Source organism: Vidua chalybeata, chromosome 12 (assembly GCF_026979565.1).
Source record: "Vidua chalybeata isolate OUT-0048 chromosome 12, bVidCha1 merged haplotype, whole genome shotgun sequence".
In the NCBI taxonomy this organism is placed as follows: domain Eukaryota; kingdom Metazoa; phylum Chordata; class Aves; order Passeriformes; family Viduidae; genus Vidua; species Vidua chalybeata.
The window spans coordinates 16,912,030-16,935,249 of record NC_071541.1 but is presented as its reverse complement, the minus strand read 5'-3'; the positions used below and the strand labels follow the sequence as shown (position 1 = coordinate 16,935,249).

Sequence of the window (23,220 nt, the reverse complement as noted above, 5' to 3'; positions counted from 1 at the left end):
CCAGCTGTCTTTTACCATCTCTGGTGGAGGATTAGTTTGTAACTGTGAGTCCTCCCTTAAGAAGCAAATAAAGAAATGGTCAGAAATCTTCCAGGTGGGATCAGTGGTTGCCCCATAACTTCAGTGGAGCAGCCACCTACACAACCCCCCAAGTGCTTTCGCAGCCTTTCACACATCAGCCATCAACAGAAGTGCTCTACAAACAACCAACACTGTTCCTTGGGCCAGTGGCTGGTTGCTCACCACAACATGTGACCTCTGCCCTCCCCTCATGTCCTGTGCCTCAGCTGAATTGACAGGGCACCTGCAGCAGATTTTGCTCTGAGCTGGGCAGGCATCCAAGCATTGGGAAATTTTTGTAGCTGGGTGTTGGGAAGCACCAAAGCAAAGGGACATGGAGCACTTCTGCTTTGCCAGGCTCCTGCTCTAGCCTACAGCAGTTATTTCAGTCTCAGAGTTGATCCTTAGTTTTTTAAACCCAATCAGTGCTCAGACCCAAGGGGAGACCCGTAAGATCTGAAGAGCAGTTGATTTTGGCCTGCAGATCAGTATGGGGGGGGGGGGGGGGTGGAATATGTGAACAGCAACAGAACGTTCCCCACCTGAGTCCCCAGCTTTCTATAACACCCCACTGCACTGGGTCTCCTTTGGAGATCCCTGCACATATCCAAGGAAAAGCACAGCCACACCTCTAGGGATAAATAAAGCTGACTGATTGATGCCCTACAACTGGATCCCAAAAGAGCAAGACAGACATTGTCTTAATACAGGAAAGGCCATCAGATTTCAAAGCAAGAGCTTCAACTTCTGACTCTTTAAATGCTCATATCATTTACAGTCTGAATGGGGTTCTTGGGCAGTATCAGTTACATGGATTAGGAGCTGTAGAGGACATAAGTACAATTCCTCTTCCTGAGTTTTTTACAGCTTAATGGACAGGAAGCATTGTTGATGAGCTTCCAGCTTCTTACACTATGACCAGAATCTCCCCATCTTCCCTTTGTGCTTTTTTCTGTCCTAGGATCACTCTCAATTAACGGTACAAAAATAAAACCGATGTCATCCATCTCTCCTAAGCTGCACATGCATTATTCATCACCGTGCCCTAATTGATTCTCTTATAACCATGAGCACTTCTGCACTTGGCTGTGTTCTTCTTGTCCAGCAGAGCACAATTTATGAAGTTTTATTCCACTTGGAAAAGGCACTTTCAAAGTGGTGCCTTCCATGATTTTTCTGATCAGAACATCAAGTTTGATCTCTATGCATACAGACTTCAGTCCTGAGTTTTGTGCCCACATAAAAGTGTCAATCAAGTAGCTCTGGTGCACTGATGCTCAGTGCCCTGACTGGGAGGTCAGTACTGTTCTGGATACTCTGGGCCTTCTTCCTCATAACAGGATCTATAAAAGAGGTAAAAGGGATGATTTGAAAAGGACTCCACATCCCTGATTAAATGCTCTGAAACGTGTAACCTACAAAACACATAGGGAATTAAAATGCCCTTGCAACAGCTTTCCATGGAAGTTAGAGAAGCATCTCCTGAACTACTCAGCCAGAGGGCAAGACTCTCTGAAGGCTCCCTCTAGAGCAAGAGAAAAATACATATTCCATTTACATGAGGATAACTCAGCTTTGCCTTCAGCACCCTGACACTAGAATACCTCTGGATTCTTTCATCCTAAGATTTGACCAGGATTTCTGGGAACTGAAAGCCTGTGACAGAATGCTTAGAAACAGCACATTTTTTCAAGGTGCAGTCCAGACACTCAGTGAGATGAGCAGGTCTGAATTTCATTCTGCAACCCAAGCAGATACAAGTCAGCATATGACACCCTATACAAAGTAATTAATAAATCAAACCTCACCATTGGAACAAGTGTGTTTGGTTTGATGGGACCATATATTACAGGAATTTCGTCTCAATTTCTTCTCTAGTGACAGCACAATTCCTCCTACTGGTGGACGTGCCCGTTCTTAGATCCTTCTCTTTCAAATGTGGGGTCTAACCTGTTATGTCAACTGCCACTGAAGAAACACAGACATCAATGTGCCACGAGACCACTTGTGCTCCCTGAAGACCTTCTGTGGCCAGGGTTGTCACACAGTGCTCTGCATCACACCACCATTCACCATGAACCACATCTGAGTTACCTCCTTTTCCACATGCCTTTACTAGTCTCTGATATTCCTCCTTTCTCTATTTGGTGCTTGTTCCAGATGGTATTCACTGGTCCCTTTGCTTGCTGCTGCACTGTTCCATTGTGAAAGAAAGGGGGACACTCCAGCTAGTCCCTCACAGGGAGCCCATCCCAACTACAGGATGGGAAAGCTGACAGTGCTGCCAAGCTGTTTTCATCCTGAGAGAAGGGCTCAAGCAGTCATACAGGAGGAAGTGGAAAATGAGAAACAGAAGTTCACTCAATTTCTAATATCACAACGTATCATTGAGCTTTGTGCTGAAGGACTTGGTCAAGGAGTCACGAGGGAGCCACAACTCAGAGCAGCCTGTTCGGTTTGTGGTGCTCCAGCCTCGCGGGCATTTAATCAGCGTCATGGTATCCAGGCTGGATTTCACCTGCACTTCCACACTCAGCCTGCAGCCTCCTTCTTCCCCCGCTAGAAGGGGCTGAGAACCAGCCACGGCCGGACAGGAGCAAGGGAGCTTCGTCATGGGCAAGCTCAAGGCAAACCTCACCACACGAAACAACTTGAACTCTTCCTCTGCCTGCTCTGCGCTGGCCCGATCCAGAAGGGATTCAGTGTCCCGACAAAGCAAGATCTCTCTGCTTTGGTTTCTTAACCCTATGGTGAGCTGCTCTGGGAGAATTTCAGTACTGAAACGCTGTAATGTCAGTGCATAACTCAGCACAGCACTGCTCACTTGAAACACTCTTCAGCCTTCAACACTCCATTTTCAAACACTTGGGTGCAGGAAGGTGAAACAAGGCACCACTTCTTCCAGACGGAGCTAGAAGGGTTTATGGTTTAGGAAAGTAAAGAAAATAGCAAAGATGTGATGATATAACAGGAGGAAGAAAGATCCAGACAGGGTGTTTTGCTCATAGAAGAGGCGGTTTTATACTTAAAGAATTAAAAGTAACAAGTTTACAAATGAATACAAGGCAACATCTTATTAGAAAAGGTCACATAGCTGCTCTTGACAATCCCCAGAGCAGGGTGCTGGCTAAAACCAGGCTCACTCTGCTTAGTCACCCACTCCAACAGTGATGTCTGTGAGGCCAGCAGTGAACCCCAGACACCCACAGTGCTCACACCTCCCACAGAGGGGGACAAAGTTAAACCCACAGCTCCAGCAGATGCAAATGTATCATTTAACTACCTTGTGATGGCCAATTAGCAAATTCACAGCAGGCAGCTCTTGGCTGGTCCTTATTAAGGGGCACAACCAACTTTTACAACACTCCAAGGAAACGAGGCAAACTCCTGCCAAGAGAAGAGCTGGGTCACAGACCTGTGGGTGGCTGCTGTTCACTTTGCTTTTGCCTATAGCCAGCTCTACTTTTCTGCCATTAGCTGTGGGACGATGACACAATGCACAACCAATGTGAGTGGGTTTTTACTGCCAATACCTCCTTTTCAATGCTACAGTGAGCTTTTTCCCGAGGAACTAACTTTGATAACAGTTAATACAAGAAGGTTTTCCCCTGTGTGACAACACTGTCCCTGTTGGGCTGCGGATGTCAGGGCCATAGTGTCCCTAATGCCCTGACCAGCCCCACCTGGGACTTCCACACACACTGCTCATTAGCACAGGGGCTCAATTTAAACCCAGCTCTAGGCACTTAGTCTTGGTCTATGCCAGCTTTGTTTTGCTGGGTCTGGGCTGCAGGTTTTTTTTTCCCCTAAACTTTCACTGTACCTTATTGCCATGAGTTTCTCTGGTGACCTGGATCCTTGGTGATGCTGCTTGCTGTTCCTCAGCCTGCCTAGCTTTTCTGACTCTGGTGTTGTGGTGCAAGCACTGGCTGGGGAGACCCTTGCCCTGCTGGTCCTGGGATTCCCTTGGCTCCTGGTTTCTGGTCCCTTTGAAGAGCAGCAGGTATTTGCTATTGATGGAGAAGTGAGGGACTATTCAGCTGCTGCTCTTCTCCCCATGGTTAAACCTGCTGACCTTCACCCTCAGAGTGTCTGTGATGAAGATCCTGGGGCTCTACCAGGGACAGGGAGGAAGGCTATAGATTTCTTCAGACAGTGAGGGTTTTTTCTTTTTGTTTTGCTCATTTCACAACTGCATTTTAACTGATTACCCTGAAATTTATCCTTACACAAGGGTGGCACAAAAAGGAGTTTTTTTTGGGAGATGAGAAGGATATGTGCAATTAAATGAATAATAATAAAAGGCATTTGGTTTTGAGTAGATATGCAACAGATATAAGGACTATGAATGGATTATCAAGGTTTGGGAAGAGAATTTAGTGCACTTTTCATATTAATGGTGGTAAGACCTACATTTGTTTCTTCAATCTGTAGACTCATCCAGGATTTATTATTAATCTGCAGCCATAAAACAAGGAAGATAACTTTTCTCTGCTTTTCAATATACTTTCCACTCCCGTGTTCCTCATATAGGAGCTAATATTTTGTTTATTAAAACAGTTGTAATCACTGCAAATTCTTTAAGCAGCCCATATGTAGGGGTTGGCGTTGATTTCACTTTTCATTTATTAGCAGTAACACTTCTTTTTAGCATCACAATCCTGAAACAATGTACCACATGACACTCCCTGGTCACACACATGATTGTTAAGGCAAAGAGTGGTACCAGAGCTGCTCCTTTCCCTACACTCCCCTGGTATCCAAGGTTGGCTCCCACCTGGACCCCTGCAGGCGTTGCCCACTCCCCACCACGCAGAGCCAGTTGTTCTAGAGGGATGTAATCATACTAATGGCAAAAGCTGGTGTGTTTGAAAGGCACAATTCATTATGCTGTTCATCCCAACACCTCTTGTGTTTGGGAGTTATTTCTGCTTCTTCACTCAGTGGGAATACACTGGTGTAATTCAGTGCTCTCTTGCAGTGGGTGGTATCTGAGTTTTGAAATAGGCAAACACCATTGTAGTTTGTTTTTCCTCCACAACAGGTGAATTCACTCATTTGTAAAGCAGTCCCTGAAGAACAACAACTGTTTAAACTTTAAAATTTTCTCTTTCATTGACTCTTCTGGCTTTACAGTTGTTTCCGAGGTTTAGGAGCTCAAGGAAGTTTCTGTTTCAAAAGCACATTTTCATTCCTGCAAGGCTCAATCTCTGGGGCATGACTTAACTGGATCATTTTGATGGTGGATGTATTTAAGTAGGGAACTTATGGAACTGCACATATGAAGGAGGTAATTTGGGGCTGCCTGTATGAATAAAATGTCCTGATACATCAAATGAGAAGTAATACATTATTTCTTCACCTGCATGGCTGGAGCTATGGTCAATGACCTTTCTTGCTCAAATACAAGATCTGCCAGCTAGGCCAATGCAGCAGGGAGGGGAGAACGATGCAATCAAGAGGCTGGACAATTATTTTTGGAAACTTACTGTTTACAGATCAAAATAGCAGTTAAGGTGACAACATACCTGTTGTAAGAGCTTTGGAAACTGTACTGGGCTCCCTTTCAGGCACTACCAAAGGGTTATGAAACATCAAATAATTCTTTTTATAGTGCAGGACATGTGCCCAGCATGTGGGGAATCAAGACTCAGATCCTTCCCTTTCTCCAGCTTCTGGAAGAGGAAGCAGCTTCTGGGATTCCCCTCATCACCCTGTGTGGTGACCCAGCACAGGACCCATGGACTTGTCCAAATACACTCTTTCTGATTTGCAGTGCTTCCTTGCCCCTCACTACCCACCTTATGGCCCTGGTGAGAACAAAAGTGGGAAGTAAATTGAGCCATACAGTTTGTATTCCTGTCTGCGCTTTGGTCTAGACCACATAAAGGATGGTTTTGAAAAAGACTAATTTGCTGAAGTTAGTTGGCATTAGGAGAGGGAAGGTATCAGTAACAGCTTTATTTTATTTCCAAGCATCTAAAATAACTACACAAAAAAGAAGCAAATTAATCAGCAAAGTGTCCTCACTGCAGCCAAGCTGCACACACCCATGGAGAGGGGTTGTTACAGGCAGCTGAGCCTGCAAACCCTGCATAGCAACCAGAATTACATGAAGTATTAGGGCAAAATTAAAGGAAAACCACAGAAGAAGGCAGACAATGGCAGGACTGTAGATGCAGAGGGTCAGAAACCAGGCAAGTGATAGGAGTGAAGTTTATCCAGACATATTTGTGTGTACCTGCCACCAACTTCCACAGCCCTGGTGTGCTTTGCCATGGAGTCACAAACAGATAGGATGTGGGCAGAGGAGCTGACAGCCCTGCTCACTCCTTTGCACAGCCCCATGCTCCACAGGAGTGAAGAGCAGTGGGCAGAACAGGCTTTTCCACTGATAGAGACTTCTGGAAGACCAGCAGCCAGAGGAGGTGTTTTGGAACATCTGCTGGCAGATGAGCTGGAGGCAGGGACTCTGGCTTTTGGGATGCCTCAATGTTATCAGATCTGTGCCTCTCTCAGGGCTTTGCAGGAGAATTGCAGAGCTCTTCAGCTTTCAGGCTGGAGATAATTCCACAGCACACAAGCTTGTTTTTCTTAGTCATCTTTCATTTTCTTAGTCATTTTCAGCTAGTCCACACCCTGGATTTAAAATTGCTTGTGTACAGTCTGGGTGCAGAGCTGAGCAGGAATGGATTGCTCCCAGCTGGTGTCTGCGTGGGAAGGAGACTGCCGAATTCCCAAGAGATGTTTGGGACACGAGTACTCCCAGCAACTCCCCAGCATCAAGTGATTTGAGATGGGATGAGAGGCATGGACCAGAACTGGCAGACCCAGAAGCTGTGGCTGAAGCACAGGGTGAAGTCAGAGTCCTCCCAGAAAAAAAAAACTCAGGGATGTGGGTGCTGCACCTGACACTTACATGGGGAAGAGGGGAGCTACAGCCCTCCCTCCAGCAAATCCTCCTCGCCAGTGCTGAATCTCTCCTGGGGATTATTCCTAACTGAGCAAACCCCCCTGCCTCAGACACTGTTTCCTTAGGAAGGAAGATACAAGCTCTGGAATTTGATAGTGTCTGCAGGGTGACATATTCTCCTATGTGCACAGGATAAGGGGTACAACTCCATCAACTACAAAATGTATGTCTTACTAAAGTCTTGGCAAAGGTTCAGCCAGAGAGGACCAAGAGAGAAAAGTTGCATTAGAAATAAGAGCAAAAACTTTTCTTTGTAAATGTGGGATGTCTGCAACCAGTCCAGCAAGACAAAAGGTTTTGTGAACCTGCTTGGAAGAAAGCTGCTTTCTTCCTCCTCCTTTCCCATTTTCCAAGGCATTGGGAGAGTGATGCTGATCAAGTCCAGGCAAAGAGGGAACTCAGAAGAGCTGGAGCTGTGAGACCTCAGCACTCCCTTTTCTCTTTGTGAGAGGGAGAGATGGGGAGTTGCATGGCTGGATCTGGAAATGTTGCTCTAAAGCAAACACTGAATATTCACCATCTGAATGGTGGGTAACCGCAGTTTGCTTGTAAAACTTTCCACAGCAGGCAGTGTTGTTCCCTGGAGCTCTCCCTTGGGGATCCATCTTCCAGGGGATTCTCTCCTCGCCCATGGCAGTTTTCTGTACCCCAGGAGAATGTAACAGTAGTTAACAGTAAGTTGTGGGAGGAGGCTGTGTCTCAAAGGGCTCATCTGGCCTGGTGCACCTCTCTGCTACAAAACAGTCTGGGAACAATCCCAGCCAGCCTGCTGGGAGAGTCTGGGATGAAGAGAATTCAAAATGTCTATGGTGAAATCTGGCCTTTATTATCCTAGTCACTAACATCCCACATATTTCAAGGAGACCAGCATTTTACTCCCACGATCCAAAGACAAAGCAAAATAAATCTTGGTACTCTCAGCCACAGTGCAAAACTCTGATTTATAGAAAATAGCATCCTAGCCTTGAAGAGTGGCTAAATATGCCTCCTTCTTCCTTCCTGGCTTAAAGCTTTGCATCCCTATTGCTAAAATCTCCCGTGAGTTCTGCTGTCCAAACAGCCTGTAAAAGCTATAAACATCTCTCATTGTGTCCTCCCATCTTTTTAACTTCTCTTCAGGCTACAGCATTGTTTTCCTTGCAGACAACACTGACGACTGCTGCCCAGGTACTACATTATATGTAATGAAATTATGATAAGTGCATGAATGTTACATTAAACACAAATATAGACTGTGAAATAAGGTAATACAGGGAAAATTCCTGTTGATCCTATCCAGTTGTACTGGTGATTTGGTGTGTCCAATAACTGAAAATTATCTTTTTTTCTCTGGAGAAGACTTGATGAAAAGAGAGGCAAGATAAAAAATCTTGGGGGGAAAAAAAAGTCTTAATTGGGGTATGGCAAAATGATTCCTCCAAAATGTCCCTATTTCATAATTAGTAGCTTTTAATTGCAATGTAACAATCATATTGCAGCAGGTACAGACACATTGTTGTAAATGCATAGTGCAATATTTTGAATCAAGTGCACTCTCAGGCTGTGAATGGTTTTCACTTCTCTAAAACTGCTGACTGATGACATTGGTTTTTGATAATTTGTTGTTCCTTTGCATCCTGAAGTGGTAACAATGTGTCTTTCTCAGAAACCTCTCACATCACAGGGAGGGGGGTGTGTGTGTTACACATGTGCCTGGTGTTCAATCTGAATGGAAATGCAGAGCTTTGCATCACCCACTTATTGCCATTTGCAGCCATCTCTGCACATCTGAGCTGCCCTTAAACCCCAGCTCCAAAAGCAGAGAGGACATTCAGGTATTCTTCTGGTTATCATTTATCAATGCTAGTTTTAGAATAAGGATACAGCACTTATCTACATCCCAAAAGGAATAGACTACTTCATAAAATACCCTGCACTCCTATAAATGTAACTGAACATACACAAACAAGGTTCCCTGGAGACCAAAGCCCATGAGTATGTCCCTGCAGTTGCTAACAGAGCATGCTGTGCCCTGGGAGGCAGTGGGATTTTTCTCCTTTGTGGGTTGGCATCCAATTTAATTCCTAAAAATTCTGTGTTTTCCCTTCCCTTCCTCCATATTGTCAGGTGCTTCTGATTTATTTGGGCAAAGAAAATTTATGAGGCTTCATTCTTGCTCTATTTCCTCTCCACTGACTGGGGATCTGAAGCTCCTGGAAGGAAGAAAAGACAATCTTGTCTACATAAGGGAACTAGTGGAAGAGGGAAGAGCCTCGAGCTGGTGCTGCTGTCTAGTTGTGGCACTTTGAGTTCAGCAGCAGAACCAGAACTTTGTTAAGTCACCACGACGTCAGAGATCTGGGTCTGCACCAGTAACAACGTGCCCCAAGGCCCACCTGCATTCCAAGGTACCTGGGCTTGGAGGTGCTCAGTGTTGCAGGAAGCTGCCCTCAAATATCCCTGTCCCAGAGTGTTTCTGGGGCTGCAGAGGCTGTTCAGGATCAAGGCACCACAGAGAGAGGTGTTGCTGGAGGAAGTCATTCCTTCTGGGTGAAAAGACATGACCTATTCATGGCAGAGGAAAACTTAGGGCAAGAGTCCTGGGTGAATCCCAGCACACACTCCCTCAGCTTTACATTACCTCATTTCAGCTAGGGATTTTCCCCATGTCAAACTCTGTTGGATGCTTTATGCTGCTAAGAGAGCTTCAGAGCTTTTTCCTAAGTGTGGCTGAATGTGAGAGCCAAGTGCTCAGACTTTGCAGTGCTCAGGTGCCATGTTTGGGCAGTGCCTGCAGCAGGGCCACGCATGTGTGGCTGCTGAGAGTCGCTATCTGTGGAGCTTCCAGAGCCATAAGCACCACCATGGACAAGCCAAAAATTAGGATTGCCAGGAGATGCTGCAGATAACAAACACCACACGGTTGTTATTAAGACCCTTGGTGGAATCCCTCTGTCATAAAACAACTTATTAATACAAAATTAATATCTGCACATGTGCCTGCCACCATTATAGCCTACTTTCACCAATTTGTTTATTGTTTCCATGTGCATCAAAAACTGAGACAGAAATGCACTTGACCTAATTAACTCCTATAGAGAGATGTCATGAAAAAGCAGATATAAAATCTGCACTTAAGGCCTGACAAAAAGAAAAAAAAAAAAACCAACCAAACATAAAAAACCAAAACAAACCCCACCCTCCCCTTAAAAAGGCTAGTAGTCTTAAAACGGTACTTTTCCTTGGTTCTGTTTAGTCTTTGTTTTTTAAAGCTGCTATTGCTACAAGTAATCCCTAAGATCCTTGTTGTTGGAAAACATAAGGAAGAATTTGTTTGTATTCCCAGTGTGTGTCTTGCAGGCATTTCACAGTGTGCTGTGCATAGTCTTTTCTTTCTTCCTTTTGTATGAAGAGTTTTCTTTGCTGGTTGTTTCCTAGAGTAACAAAACAGATTAAAAAAAGGAAAACCCTTGTTAAACCACAAAAACTAGCAAGGGATTTTGTGTAGTGCCTGAAATGAACTTTTAACATTCCCAGTTAGAGAGATGAATTTAGTTAGGAAATGATGCCTTGTTGCCATGATGCCACTTTCTGTGTCCCCCACTTTTCTCATGTTCTCCCTTGTATATTCTCTGTGCATGGTTTATCTGTGTACTTCCAGTCTCCCAAGGCTCTTTCATAGCTTCATACCCCTGCATAGCTCATAGATCACAGGACACACCAATAACCCTATTTTTCAGTAATTTGGGAGAAAGGAGAGGTATGAAAATCTGCTTGAAATTGCTGTGTGTGTGAGAGAAGCTGAGCACAAAGCTCTGAGCAAGACTGCAGTAGCAGTGTGGTCAGGATTTGGGGGCCATGCTGCTGCAAGCAAGAGGTGTATGGCAGTGTATACTTCATGCAACACTGACCACTTTGTACTATTTAACTTTTTTGTTGACTTTCAGCCTGCAAACGCAGATGTGCTGTCACTCAGATGCTCAGCTAGGCAGAGTTATGTGCTCTTGGCATCACATTGAGTGTCTGAATGGAGTGTTTTGGCATCAGCCTGTTTGGAAGAGAGCTTTTTGCCTGCTCATGTTCTCAGTAGTATCTGAGCTGATGAACGACATTCTTCTGCATTTCCATGTTCCCAGATATAGATCTGGCTTCTCTCTTCAGTCTGGGTTAAATGCTCAGGGGCAGCTGGCTGGGGAGCCTGTGTCTGCACTGCTGAATCCATGCAAACACCAGGAGAGCCTGGGGAGCAGCCTGCCTGATGGCAAGTCCTGCAGATCCTGTGAGTGTCCAGAAGAGTTAGTGCAGGTGGCCATGGCAAGGTCCTTGATACTTTTGTGAGTGAACTGCTTCTACTGATCTGCAGTAGTAAAGCAAGGCACAATGGTAGCTCAGCCAAATGGTAGCTGCCAAAGTGTGGGTCTCTCCCCGGCCCCTCATAAATAGCTTAGCTGTTTTTAGTTTGTGTTACTGTTTTAGCTCCAACCCAGAGAAAACCTGCCCCAGAAGTGTTGCTATCACTCTCCTATCACTCTTTCCTCTCCCCACAAGCAACCACCCTTGAAATTCTTTTCCAGCAGGTGCCACCAGCCTGCTGTCACTGTTCCCCTCTGTCTTCGTATCTCTGTGAGAAACTTCTCCTTGAGCTTTGCTTGGCCTTTTCTGCTGGAAGGAAACCCCAAATGCTCTCTCCACATACAAGAGCAGGCATAATCCTCAGAAAAGGTGGCAACTGCATTCCCTGCATCAGCGCCGCCTCTGCTGCCCTCCGTGTGTTTCCTCTTTGCATTCCATTGATGAGCGAGCCTCCCCTGCCTTTCCCACCGTCACTCAGAAACGGCAAAGGAGCACAGGCAGAATTCGATTGAATTTTGCCTGCCCTTTTACATTTGATGTCTCTCTCCAGTTGTTGGGTGGTTTTGCTCTGTGTGTGAGCACACAGATGGCTCCTCTAAGCACCTCGGCCCCGGATGATTGCTTGTTAATTTTTGCTTTGGGCTATTCTGAGCTTTTTCCTCTCCTCCCAAGAGGACGCTGGTGTGGTGCGATGATGCCGGTGTGCCACCTAGTGATTGAACTATTCCCTTGTCGCACCCTCAGTGCCCGTATTCTGGCCCCACTTGTCCATGGTCACCTGGATCGCAGGTAACCTGTGGCAATGCCTGCAGCCCCTTGGCTCTGCCCAGTCTGTCCAGGCAGAGGAGATGCCATTGAACTGCTTTTCCCTGCTTATTTCACTTTGTACCTTTTTTTCTCCCTTTGTACCTCTTTCTACTCTATTATCTGCAGTCTTGTGATGTGGGCAAGAAATGGGAGATCATTTGAGGGGTGTTGGCTGCCAGTTTGCAGGTCACCCATGGCCATAATCTAATCCATCAGGCAATATTTTTGTACAATGTGAAAATTTAGCCCTAGATACATGTCAATCAGATGTATCATTGCAGATACCCCTCATCTGCTTCACCCCTCATAAAACCACTTCTGAACTATTTGGGCAGATCCAGGCTGGGAGAGCAATAGATGGTCCTGGGGTTGGAACCGAGGCCTTTTTGTCAGGGTTTTGTGCCTGCTGGCCACTCCCCAGATTCCCAGAGGCACACAGGAGACTGGCAGGGTGGAAGGGGGAAGGCACAGCCCGCTGGCCTCCTCTGCTGCCCTGGCAGATGAGCTCTGCTCCCAGGCGCAGCTCCCCAGACGTCTGACCTCCCACCCGCTTCTGCAGTCCCCCGGGGCATGGGCGTTGCAAAGAAACACCCGGCAGTTTACAGGCAGCTGAGCAGGGCAGGCTCAGACCCTCCCAAAGGCTCAAGTCCCGGCATTGTACCCTTCCCTGGATGCTGCTGGGAAATCCAGCCGGGTGCTGGGTGCAGTTGCAGCTGCAGAGTGGTACAGAGCGCTGGGAAGGGACTGAGCTCTATTCTGGGCTCACTGCTCACCTGCTACGAGTCACGCAGCAGAATTGTGCTGCAGAGGCTGGTACTGCTGGGTCAGTAACCACTGTCACAGCTGCCCTTCAACAGGAGCTCAGTCGCAGGGAGAAACACGGTGACAAGCAAACTGAGTCCCACAAGAGGATGGGACAATTAATGAAAGGTTAAGTGTAGGAAGTCAACAAACTTAATCACTGTAGATCTGTGTTGGAGGTCAAGGTGAGCAGTTAACACTCCTAAAAGCCTAAAGAATCCGTCCTCTCCTTGTAGGGCAGCTGTGGCCAGGCGTCTCTGAATGTTGTGATTTTTTTGATAATTACCTTTTTCTCATTCTCAGAGTGAAGGTCTGTTCAGGCAGAAGGTGAAGCTGCAGCCTGGAGCCTGGGTCTGGGGCTCTCTGCCTTTGCCAGCAGCTGTGAGAGGTGAAGCATCCCGGACAATTTTCCACCCCTGGCTGTACTCAAGGCATCCTTTGGAAACACAGTTTTTGTCTTCCTGGCTTCTCCCACAGTGCTGTTTCTCCTCTGATCCCACAGCTAATTCTCCTTAAGTCTAGAAGTTTATTAGGGCCCCATGAAGGCCAGTTATTTAGACCTGAATTTACCCACTCCTGGTAAACCACAGTATTGTGAGATGATCTGGGATGTGACAGTAATGGGAAGAAGTGGTTACTTTGTTCAAGGAACCTCAAATTGTGATCCAGCCATAAGTCATTGTTACTATCAGTTTGCCATCCTGTGGAATATGTTGTTCTTCTGGCAGAGCTGAACCTTCCCTTCCTTGCAGACCACAGGCCTCTCTCTTAGCTACAAGATCCCACAGGGCAAGAGGTGCCAGCTCACTGCTGGCCTCTCGTTTTTATTGCTCTGCAATCCACGGTCATATTTTGCATTTGTTTTGTGGCTTTTCTTCCTTCAATTGCATCATTAAGGTGAAGTGTTGTTGTCAGGGTGGGGGCTTACTCACTGCATCCAGTGCTGCAGGATTCCCACTGTCACACTCATTATCCTGGAGTTAATCAAGACTGACAGTCAAATGTTGCAAGTGTCGTAGCAGAATCCCTACCTGTGCAAACACTGCCCAGGGCAGGGATTTATGCTGTTGCAGTGCAAGAAAGTGGATTAATGTGGACAATGTGGGGCATCTTAGATAGGAATAGTGCTTATGAAGCTTTTCCTTGAGAGGGAGGGCCCTCTTTCCCTTTATTTATTAATTTTTAAATTCATATTTATTCTTCTATGAGAAAGGCTTCTGCCAGTACCTGGGCAATTACTAGAGCACAGCAGCATAAACTGGGATTTCAGCTTTCATGCTGTCTTGTTCCTGACAGGTGAGCCAGCAGGATTCCCACCTACCCTGTGGGAAACAAGAATGTTGGACTGAATCCTTCCCAAATATCTTTGAGGTGTGGAAATGCAGGAGCTGGAGGCCTGAGCATTTCAGGCAGTTTGTAGAGAAGGCTGTGGCAGAACCAGGGGGTGACTGCAAGCTGTGCCCTGTGCCAGCAACGTGCCAGGCTCTGGCAATGAGCAGCAGGCTCCAAATCTCCTCACCTGCTCAGGTGAGCTGGGAAGCGAACGCCAATTTCTCTGAGAAGAGACCCTTTCTCCAGTGCACCATAGACATGGCAGGAACTGGAAATTCTAATTTTGCTCTCAGCCCTTTGAACATGGGGTTGAGGGGTGGGAATGCTGACCTCTGCAGCTCCTCCTGAACAGCCCCACGGCTGCCTCGAGGCTCCCAGGTGCCTTGCAGGGGCGGGGAAAGAAAGTGCAGCTGTGGATGTGATGATCTTCCCTGGATAATAACGCTGCAGGCAGGTCTGATACTTTTGATGCTCCAACCAGCCATGAGGGCCTGGGTGAGCAGTGTGCTTTTCCAGATCTTCCTTCCCCTCAGCAATGGTCACGTCGCTGAGAGCACGTGGACCTTCTCCATGGGTAACCTGATAGAGCGAGGCAAGGGACCGTGCAGAGTAACAGTTCATTACCCGTGTAAAAGCACACGGGACTGGGGATAGTCCCACTGTGGAACCAACAAAGACAAGCAATCCCAGAGGAACAGAAGACTTGCATGTGGAAGGCACACAGGGATGGGGCCATACAGTGCTGAAGGGTTTCTTTGCACACAGACTCTCATCGCAGGCAGGTGCAGAACTTCTGCAGTGATAGAGGGAAGGACTGGGAAGTGGATAGGCTCTCTGGAGCTCATAATGAGCAGCTGTAGGAAGGGTGGGAACGTGGGAAGAGGAGTTTGCCTGAGACACCAGGAGAGCCCGAGTCGCCTCTTCCTCCTTTGTTATGGTCCAGAGCAGTGGTGGAAGTGTGTGTTCGGTTCCGCAGTGGGGTTTAACTACAGCGGCCAAAATCAGCCCTCGTTTAAGTGTGAAGAAGCAGGACGATGTTCCTTCCTGCGTTGGAAATAAGAAGAGGAATCACTCTGGAGCAGGAGCGCTCGGCATCCGAGCTCTCCTGCAAGCTACCCTCCCTCTGAAGCACCTCGCTGTCCAGCTGCAGGTGAACAACACAGCCAACAACGTTCAGCCTCGAGAAAGGAGGAGCAGCCGCAGCCGGTGATCGTCCCGCCGTGGGGCTGGAGGGCGGATGGCGGCGTGCCCAGCAACACGCCGCTATCGGGGCGGACACGCAGGTATCGGGGCCGACAGCTGCTGCTCGGTGGCTGCTCCGTGTCACGCCGGGCCGCGGAGCCAACAGCCTCGCCCCTCTCTCTGGAGCGCCCGGCAGAGCACCGACCCCTCCGCCCGGAGCCACGGCGCTGGGCAATGGCGGCGCCCACCGGGAACTACAGCTCCCAGTATCCCCTGCGGCGGCCTCTCCCGGAGGGGCGCATGCGCCCCGCGCGAACTTCCTTTCCCGGCAGGCCGGCCGAGAGCGTGGCCTCCGCCCCTCTCCCTCACGGCCGTGACGCTCTCGCCGTGACGCAGCGCGGTGACGCAAAAAAGTGTGCGCCCTCCACAGCGATCGCGGCCGCCGCGGGGTGCGCGGGGCCGGCAGCAGGGGCCGGGGGCGGCGGCGGCGGCACCGCGGGGCAGCGCGCAGGTACCGGGGTCGGGGTGGGCGGGACGCGCCGCCGCCGCCGCTTCCCCGGAGCCTCGCCGGGCCGGGCCGGGCCGGTTGGCGGCCGCGGCCTCCGCTCCGGGCAGGGGCAGCGGCGCGGGGTGGGGGAGGGGGGCGCCTCAGGGGCGCGGGGTCGGCTGCGGGTCCGCCCCCGCGCTAGGGGGCGCCCTCGGGGCGGGGGGCCCGGCGAGCCCGGCCTGACCTGACCTGGCCTGGCCCGTCCTGTCCCCCCCCGGCCCGTCCCGTCCCGTCCCGTCCCGTCCCCCCCGGCGGGACCGGGCCTGCGCCGCCCCGCCCGGCCCGCCCCCTGCGCCGGGCTCTTCCTCCTGCGCCGGGCCCGCTCGGGCTGGAGGCTCTCTGGCTCCTCGCTGCCCCGCTCTGTCTCTGCCGATCTCTAAACGTTGGGGCCGCCCGTGCGTCCCGCCGCGCCGGGCAGTGCGGGAGGGACCCCGCGGGAGCTGTCACCGGCCCCCCCGCGAGGCGCGGCCCGCGTGTTTCCCCTTGCAGCCGCGCGAAGGAAAGTTGATGTTGAAACGGAGCGGGGCTTTTTTTTTTTTTTTCCGTATTTTGTAGACAGCAGAAGTTTGTTCCTGTTTTTTTGGGCTTGTCTTGCTAGATCAGAACGTAGTTCTAGGTTTGTTTTGTAAAAGGAGAAATTCCAGGAAACTGAATAACCTTGTGGTTTTCCCTGTCCTTAAAATGCCTTAATAAAAAAAAAAAAAAATAAAAAAACCCCACACCCTCAACAATCGAGTTTTTAAACAAATACTTAAAATCAACAATAGGGACATATGCAGTATAACAACCAATTTGGAGCTCTGTTAAAGAAGAAGTTGAACAAACGTAGACTTCCCTCAGTGTAGGACACACCAAACCACGTTTTTCTGCTCCAGAGATTGTGAGGCTTTTCTTACTTGGTGGTATTTTATTTCCTCAAGTGAACTTCAGTGTTGACAGTTTGTGATACTTTAACTTCCACGTGGTTATTTCAGGCTCAACAGGTTTAGACAAATAGCTGTCAGATGCCTCATCTCTTTAAAGAGGGACGTGATGTGAGGGAGAATTTTATTTTTTCTTAAAGTAAGGAATTCTTTGTGTTAAAGCATTAGTATGACAGAACCTACAAATGTACTGGTCAGCTTTGCTGGATAATTAATTAGATTCCAACTCGTTAGTGGTGTTGCATTTTTACATTAGTCTTCCCTACATTTTGTCCTCAGCCATACTTAGAATCAAGTTTGGGAGCAGTGTCAAACTGGACTATTTAAGCTGGTCCAAAGTGCAGTTATTAGAATTTGAGTTGTCCCTATGCATGTGGAATTAGAAATCTTCATGTAATTTCTGCCCGTTAATTTAATGTGCACATTAGTTTAGATGTGTAATCTTCCTACAAAGTTAATCAAAATGGTGGTTTTCAGGAGATTTTTTTTTTTCCCTTGAGGTATAATTTTTGGTTTTATTATGTAGCTCATTGATTTTGCATTTAAATTGCTAAGTTAGGCCTTTTGTGTAATTTCCCAAATAACCAAACTGTTGGTTTTCAGATTTTACAAGTATATTTCTATTCACTTAGAGGTTTCATGCTGTAAAATGTTTATCTGTGGGAAGTCAGTGTGTTCAGAACCTGCTGATGCTGTCCCTGAGCATCAGTCAGGGAGTGAGCTGTAGTGGTGTTGCAGTTGCTGTGAGGCTCCAGTGGACAGAAGGGTGGAGCTGAATTGCTCCAGCTGTTCCAGGCTCTCAATCAAGGTTTGTGCTTAGAGGTCACTGGAATTTTATTTCCTCACTGTTCAGAGGTGTCTCACTAAGGTGACTCAAGCACTGAAGTGTCTGAGGTTTCAAAAACATGAGAGTACCTTGAGGAATCTGTGTCTCAGTACTCTTTGGGTTTCCCTTTTATGTCACATTCTTCGAGCTAAGCTCAGAAGAGTGCAATGCCCATGAAGCCTTCGCTGTGGCACAGCAGTAGCAGGTAGTGTTTGGCATTAAAGCAATACCATGTGCACCAAGCACGGTGGGCTGCAACAGCCACACGTGGGTTTTCAGTGGCAGTGGCCACCGTGGTAGTTGAGACTGCAAATATTTGTCTTTCAAAGTCAAATCCTTTGAGTAACTGCTTTATGTGTTGTTAATAGTGATTCTAAATACATTGTGGCACTTGTTTGGGAGAAAATCCCATTGTTTAGCTTATTAGGTGTTCAAACTGAAATCTGTAGTAGGCTGTGATTTTCAAAACTTATTAAGAGAAAAAAATTACATCCCCCCTGCCCCCTCCCCCTCCTGAATTTCAATCTGATCTGTTTTGCTGGTTCTTGGAGAGCAATTTAAGATGGATTTTTTTCACTAACTTGTTCAAGGCAAATAGTGAAAGTTAGAGCTGTTCTCCCAGGTTTCCTCTCCATCAGGCCAGGTGTGCTGCTGACAGTTACAGGTTTAGTTCATAGCATTTATGTTCTTGTCTTTTCTGCAGAGCTCTTCACTTTGATTTAAAATGGAATTCTTGAAAAAAGTGAGCACAGTAGGAGTTTCTGTGGTGCCATCTAAAATAATTGTATTTATTTGAATAGATTGGAAGTCTTAAGCCAAGCCTGTGGAAGGCAGGAGGTACTTTGGCAAGACACTGTCACTGCCGTGTTCCAGTAGAAAGGGTGGCATTTCTATGTTACAACTTCATTTCAGGAAAACAGCTCTCTGTCAGCACCAGTTATTTAGACCAATAATGAGCTTTATTGAGACAATACTCCAGGTTTTAGGGGTAGCTGGGATTTTTCACTTGATTTTGGTATAGCACAAGGTGTCCCAGAGGACAGTGAGCAGGTCTGTGGTCTTCCTGGCTGGGACTTCATTGACCTGTTGTAGATATTGCTGGACCTTTTCTATCTTCCAGGAGGAACAGTTAAGGGTTATTAGAGGAAGTAAATTGTTTTCCAGATTGCAGGAGAGCCTGCACAGGTCCTGTAGAACTCTGAGGTCACAGGGCCCTTTTTGCTGTATCCCTTGAGTACAGAATAAAGGTGGGGGTGTCTGAAATGTTGAATGTGGATTCTGTTACAGCACTTGTGTTCTGAGGCCCAGAGTGGATTTGTCTGAATGTTTTTCTGTGATATTTAAAAGCTCTGAAGAGCTGCTGGCACGTGGTGTTCAGTTAATGAAAAAGGAAATGGAGCTTTATGAGCTTAGAGTAGTTTTTATTTTTGAAGGTGTTTTGGGAGTGTGTGTGTACAATCTCATTATGTTTTTGCCTGCATCTAGGTAGTTTTTCTTCCTAAGCAATTTATTCCTAAGCATTTGCATTGAATTTCCTGATGTAGTTCTGAAATGAATGAATGAATAATGAGTGCCCTAGATAAAATCATAATTACTTGTGAATTAGGAAACAACATCTTTCTTCATGCTTAGGTAGTTTTTTTTTTGTTAGCATATGCCCACTTCATATAGAACTTAACAGAACAGTGTTCTTGTAGTCACAGGTTTATCTTTTCATAGTCTTTGGGTGATGACTTTTCTGCAGTTTCTGCCAGTTTAATCTTCAGCCAGTGTTCTTAACTTCATGTTTCCCATTTAACCAACCAGTCACAGTACATTAAATTCAGAAGCACCTATGAGACAAGAGGTAGAACTGTAGGATTGTTCATCCATTCCCTGAGTGAGGAGAAGTTTTAAACCAATTGGAGGTGTCCAGCACACAGTTAAATTATGGTGATGTTTTTCAGAGACAACTTGGGTTATAAATGCATGTGTAACCTATGCTATTGCTGCCTTTAGAGTCTGTCATTTGACTGACACCTGAACATGTATTTCAGGAGTTGATGTGTATGCCACTGTCTTAAACACTTCTGTATTTTACACTGGTTTGAAAACTTCTTTCTCTGGGTCAGTTATGACAAATGGCTATTTAATCTCATGACAGATGGATATTGGCTATGTTATGGATAATGAAATGCTGAAAATCTTTGTGTGTTTTTGGATGTGAAGAAATCTGTTTTGCTTTGTGTACTCTCCCCTACCTCCAATACAAAGTCAGTTTATAAATTCGCTTTGGGCATTCCTTCCTCCAGAAATTGCAACTCTTCACAGCAATCACAGTCTGTCAGGTTGGAAACTAGGGGCATGGCAGTATCTTGAGACAGATTTTGTTCTAGTTTAAGCTGTTAATATTTCTAGTAGTTTTTTATCAGATTGACAAAAGCTGACACCTGGAAATTTAAAGGCTTAAACAGAACCTACAGTGATAGTTCCCCTCATTAAATGATACTTCAACAAGTCACTCAATGCTGTAGGAGTTTCTCACTTTTGAGGATGGGAAGATAAATCTTCTGTCAGCTGTTGTCATGCAAGTAAAGGCTGATAAATCTGAAGTAATTGCTGCAGTGTTCCCTCCTGTGATCATCCTTCCTTCCTCCGGGAGCCACTGGCTGTTCTTGGAAGCCCTGAAGGAGTGGTGCCCGGCCCTTTGCCACCACGGCTGTCCTGGGGCTGCTCCCACTGCCCATGCACTCAGGGGCTGCCTCTGCTCCTCAGCACTGTGGGCCCGAGGAGTTTGTTGGCACCTCCACCGCTGGCTGCAGGGCATTAAACTGGGATAAGGACACTGATCACAGTCTTGCTGCCCTGGCTGGGTTGGTTCTTGAGTAAATCACCACAAAGGGTAACTCGGGTCTGCTCCTGGAGTTGAGGTAGATCTGTTAAAAGGCTCAGGCAGCGAACACAGCTGTGGTGAGCTGTGCATTCCAACCAGCCTGGTCAGGGCTGGGAAGCACCAGTCAGGACTTGTGTTCAGAGATGCACATGTTCTTTAGTCTGCAGGCAAAGGACCAGAAAGAAACTTTCACATTTGAAAGCACTGTTCTGTCACTTTATCTTCTCGCTCCTTTTTGCTGAGTATTATTTGCCTCTTTCAAATGACTTGTAATATTTTATTTAGATTGCTTCAAAGAATACAGTAAAAGAGTGGGATTTCTTGTTCATTTTTATGCCTTTTTTTTCCTGGTTGTTACCTCTGCCTTAGGCTAAGCCATGACTTCAGGGTCTGGGCATGTGGACTCCAAGGCTGAGCTCACTACTTTGCTTGAGCAATGGGAGAAAGAACATGGCAGCGGGCAAGACATGGTCCCTATTCTCACCAGGTAAGATCTACTAAGCAAATCCCTAAAGCTGAATAGCTCAAGTTACATGGCAGCAGCTTTTACCATGTGCTTTCTTGAGATGTTCACGTACTTGATAACCTGTTATTAATTTTCTTTATCTGAAAAATGAAGTGTTAGTGTGGTATTTAAATAAAAACTTTTAATAAGAAGTTTATATTACAAAGATGTCTTACACTGTCTCTAAAACATTAATTTGATTCTCTGAAATCGTAGAAGTCAGGAGCATCATTAAATGTTTGAAATAACTTCGGTATCTTCACTTGAAGCTTATAAACATTCATGGAGATGGCAAGCAAGGTGTTGAGGGGTTTTGGATTGCAGTGACATTGATCAGATTAAATGAAAGAGCGAGAGTAGGATGAGTAGGAGGAGCTATATTGAGAAGGTATTAGTGAAACTCATAAGGCATGTTTAAAGTGAAATTTTAAAACCTGATTTTAAAATCAGGGTTTTTTTTTAAGCTGTGTGATGGTCAACTGGCATTGATATTGTGAGAAAAATTCCCTGGACCAGTAAATTATTTGGAGCTTAACACCATTAACTATAAGACAGTATCTAGTACAAAAGAAAGGTTTGAATGATCAGTTGCATTTGTGTTTTCCCAAGCCTGGCTTCATTTGGGTAGACTGACATTACTCCTGCTTTAAGGGGAGATTTGCAGAAATTCCCCCAATTCCTCACAGCTCTGCTGGCAGATCCATGGCCTGCCTCATGTGTGCAGGACTCAACTGCTCTGCAGTTCAGGAGCAGTCCAGGTGTCTCTTCTGCCTTGTTGGGTCAGACAAGTCAGTGCACAGAGCTGGAGCTGGCACTGGGTGGAAGTAACAGGAATCTGGTGGAGCTTCTTTGCTCAGGTCTGTGTTGTGCCTCACCCACTGGGCACAACTTCTTTGCTGTTCTTACTGCACTTTAAAAATAGCAGCATAGGAGGAGGAGATGAGCAACAGGAAGCCAACCCTTAACACTTAAAAACTAGTGGGGCTCTTGAAAATCATGAGGCAGGTTTTGGTGTATCTTTGTGTATTGTCTGAAAGAAGTGTGCTATTTCAAGGCTTCTTCTTGTAGGCATAACCAGAAATTTACTGTATTCTAAGAAATTTAAAGACATTTGAACAAAACATGTATTTTTTTGTGCTTATAGCAGTCTGGCACTTCTTGCTCCCACTCAGCTCCTGGAGCTCCCTATATTATTTATGCTCAGACAGGTCTGATAACTTTGTTGATTCTCAAGGTTTCTGTGCAGCAGGCAGAATGGTTATGAGTGGTGAAGGCTCGGGTATTTTTGCTTTAGTAAATATAGTAGATTTATTTAAGGTAGCATGGGTATTTGGCCAGAAGTTAATATCAGAAGTTAGATTTACAGTGCTTCAGTTATCAATGAGATCCATGTTTCTGTTTGTAGGAGAGAGTTTTAGCTATGTAGATATTTAGAGTTTGCTGGTAGAGATGCTCCTGAGGAATGCTTGCCAGCTAGAGCTTCCATGGGCCAATGTCCTGAGGCAGGGCAGTGCTCTTCTTATTGGTTTGGTCTTAGGGCAGAGGGAGCTGTGGTCATACTTGTTGGTGAGTGATATTTTTCTACTTCCTTCCTTCTTGTGAGTTAAATGGAAGAAAACTTCCCTGTGTGGGTGGGGGTTTGTTGAATGTGACGCTGAGGCAGCACAGGTAAGAGTGCAGTAACAGGACAAGGACAGCAACAGTAACAGCAGCAGTTACAGACCACAGCTGAGTTGTCACTTCCAAAAAGCTGGATTTACAAACACTTGAGTTTTAGAAGGTATGAACTGAAGAAATTGCTCAGAAAGCCTATCAGCAAACAACAGATATTTAGTATACATGGTTTTCAAAACTGTTGTAAATTGAAATGATCCTGCAAAAGTGTTACTTCATAGACTGGATGCAAGTCATGTCCAACCAATCAGGCAAATTGTGGGACTCAGATAATTTATTGTGTCCCAGGAGCCTCTTTCATCAAGGGAATAAAACAGCAGTTTAACATTGTAACTTCATCTCCACAAACCAACTGTATTGTGGTGTGGGATCCTAGAGCACCTTAT

General features: G+C 46.4%; 1 protein-coding gene across 3 annotated transcripts in view; it reads left to right on the top strand.

Annotated features, from left to right (window-relative positions):
• Nucleotides 1–23,220, top strand: part of DCAF1 (DDB1 and CUL4 associated factor 1) — a 65,658-nt gene that overhangs the window by 1,965 nt on the left and 40,473 nt on the right. For 2 of the 3 annotated variants that reach the window (XM_053953650.1, XM_053953649.1), the window contains exons 3-4: nucleotides 13,277–15,998; nucleotides 21,025–21,142. In XM_053953650.1, the coding sequence (XP_053809625.1) occupies nucleotides 21,033–21,142 (110 nt within the window). In that variant the 5' untranslated portion in view covers nucleotides 13,277–15,998; nucleotides 21,025–21,032. Of the gene's footprint in view, nucleotides 1–13,276; nucleotides 15,999–21,024; nucleotides 21,143–23,220 lie in introns of those variants that run through there. The other variant, XM_053953651.1, reaches the window with a different exon arrangement.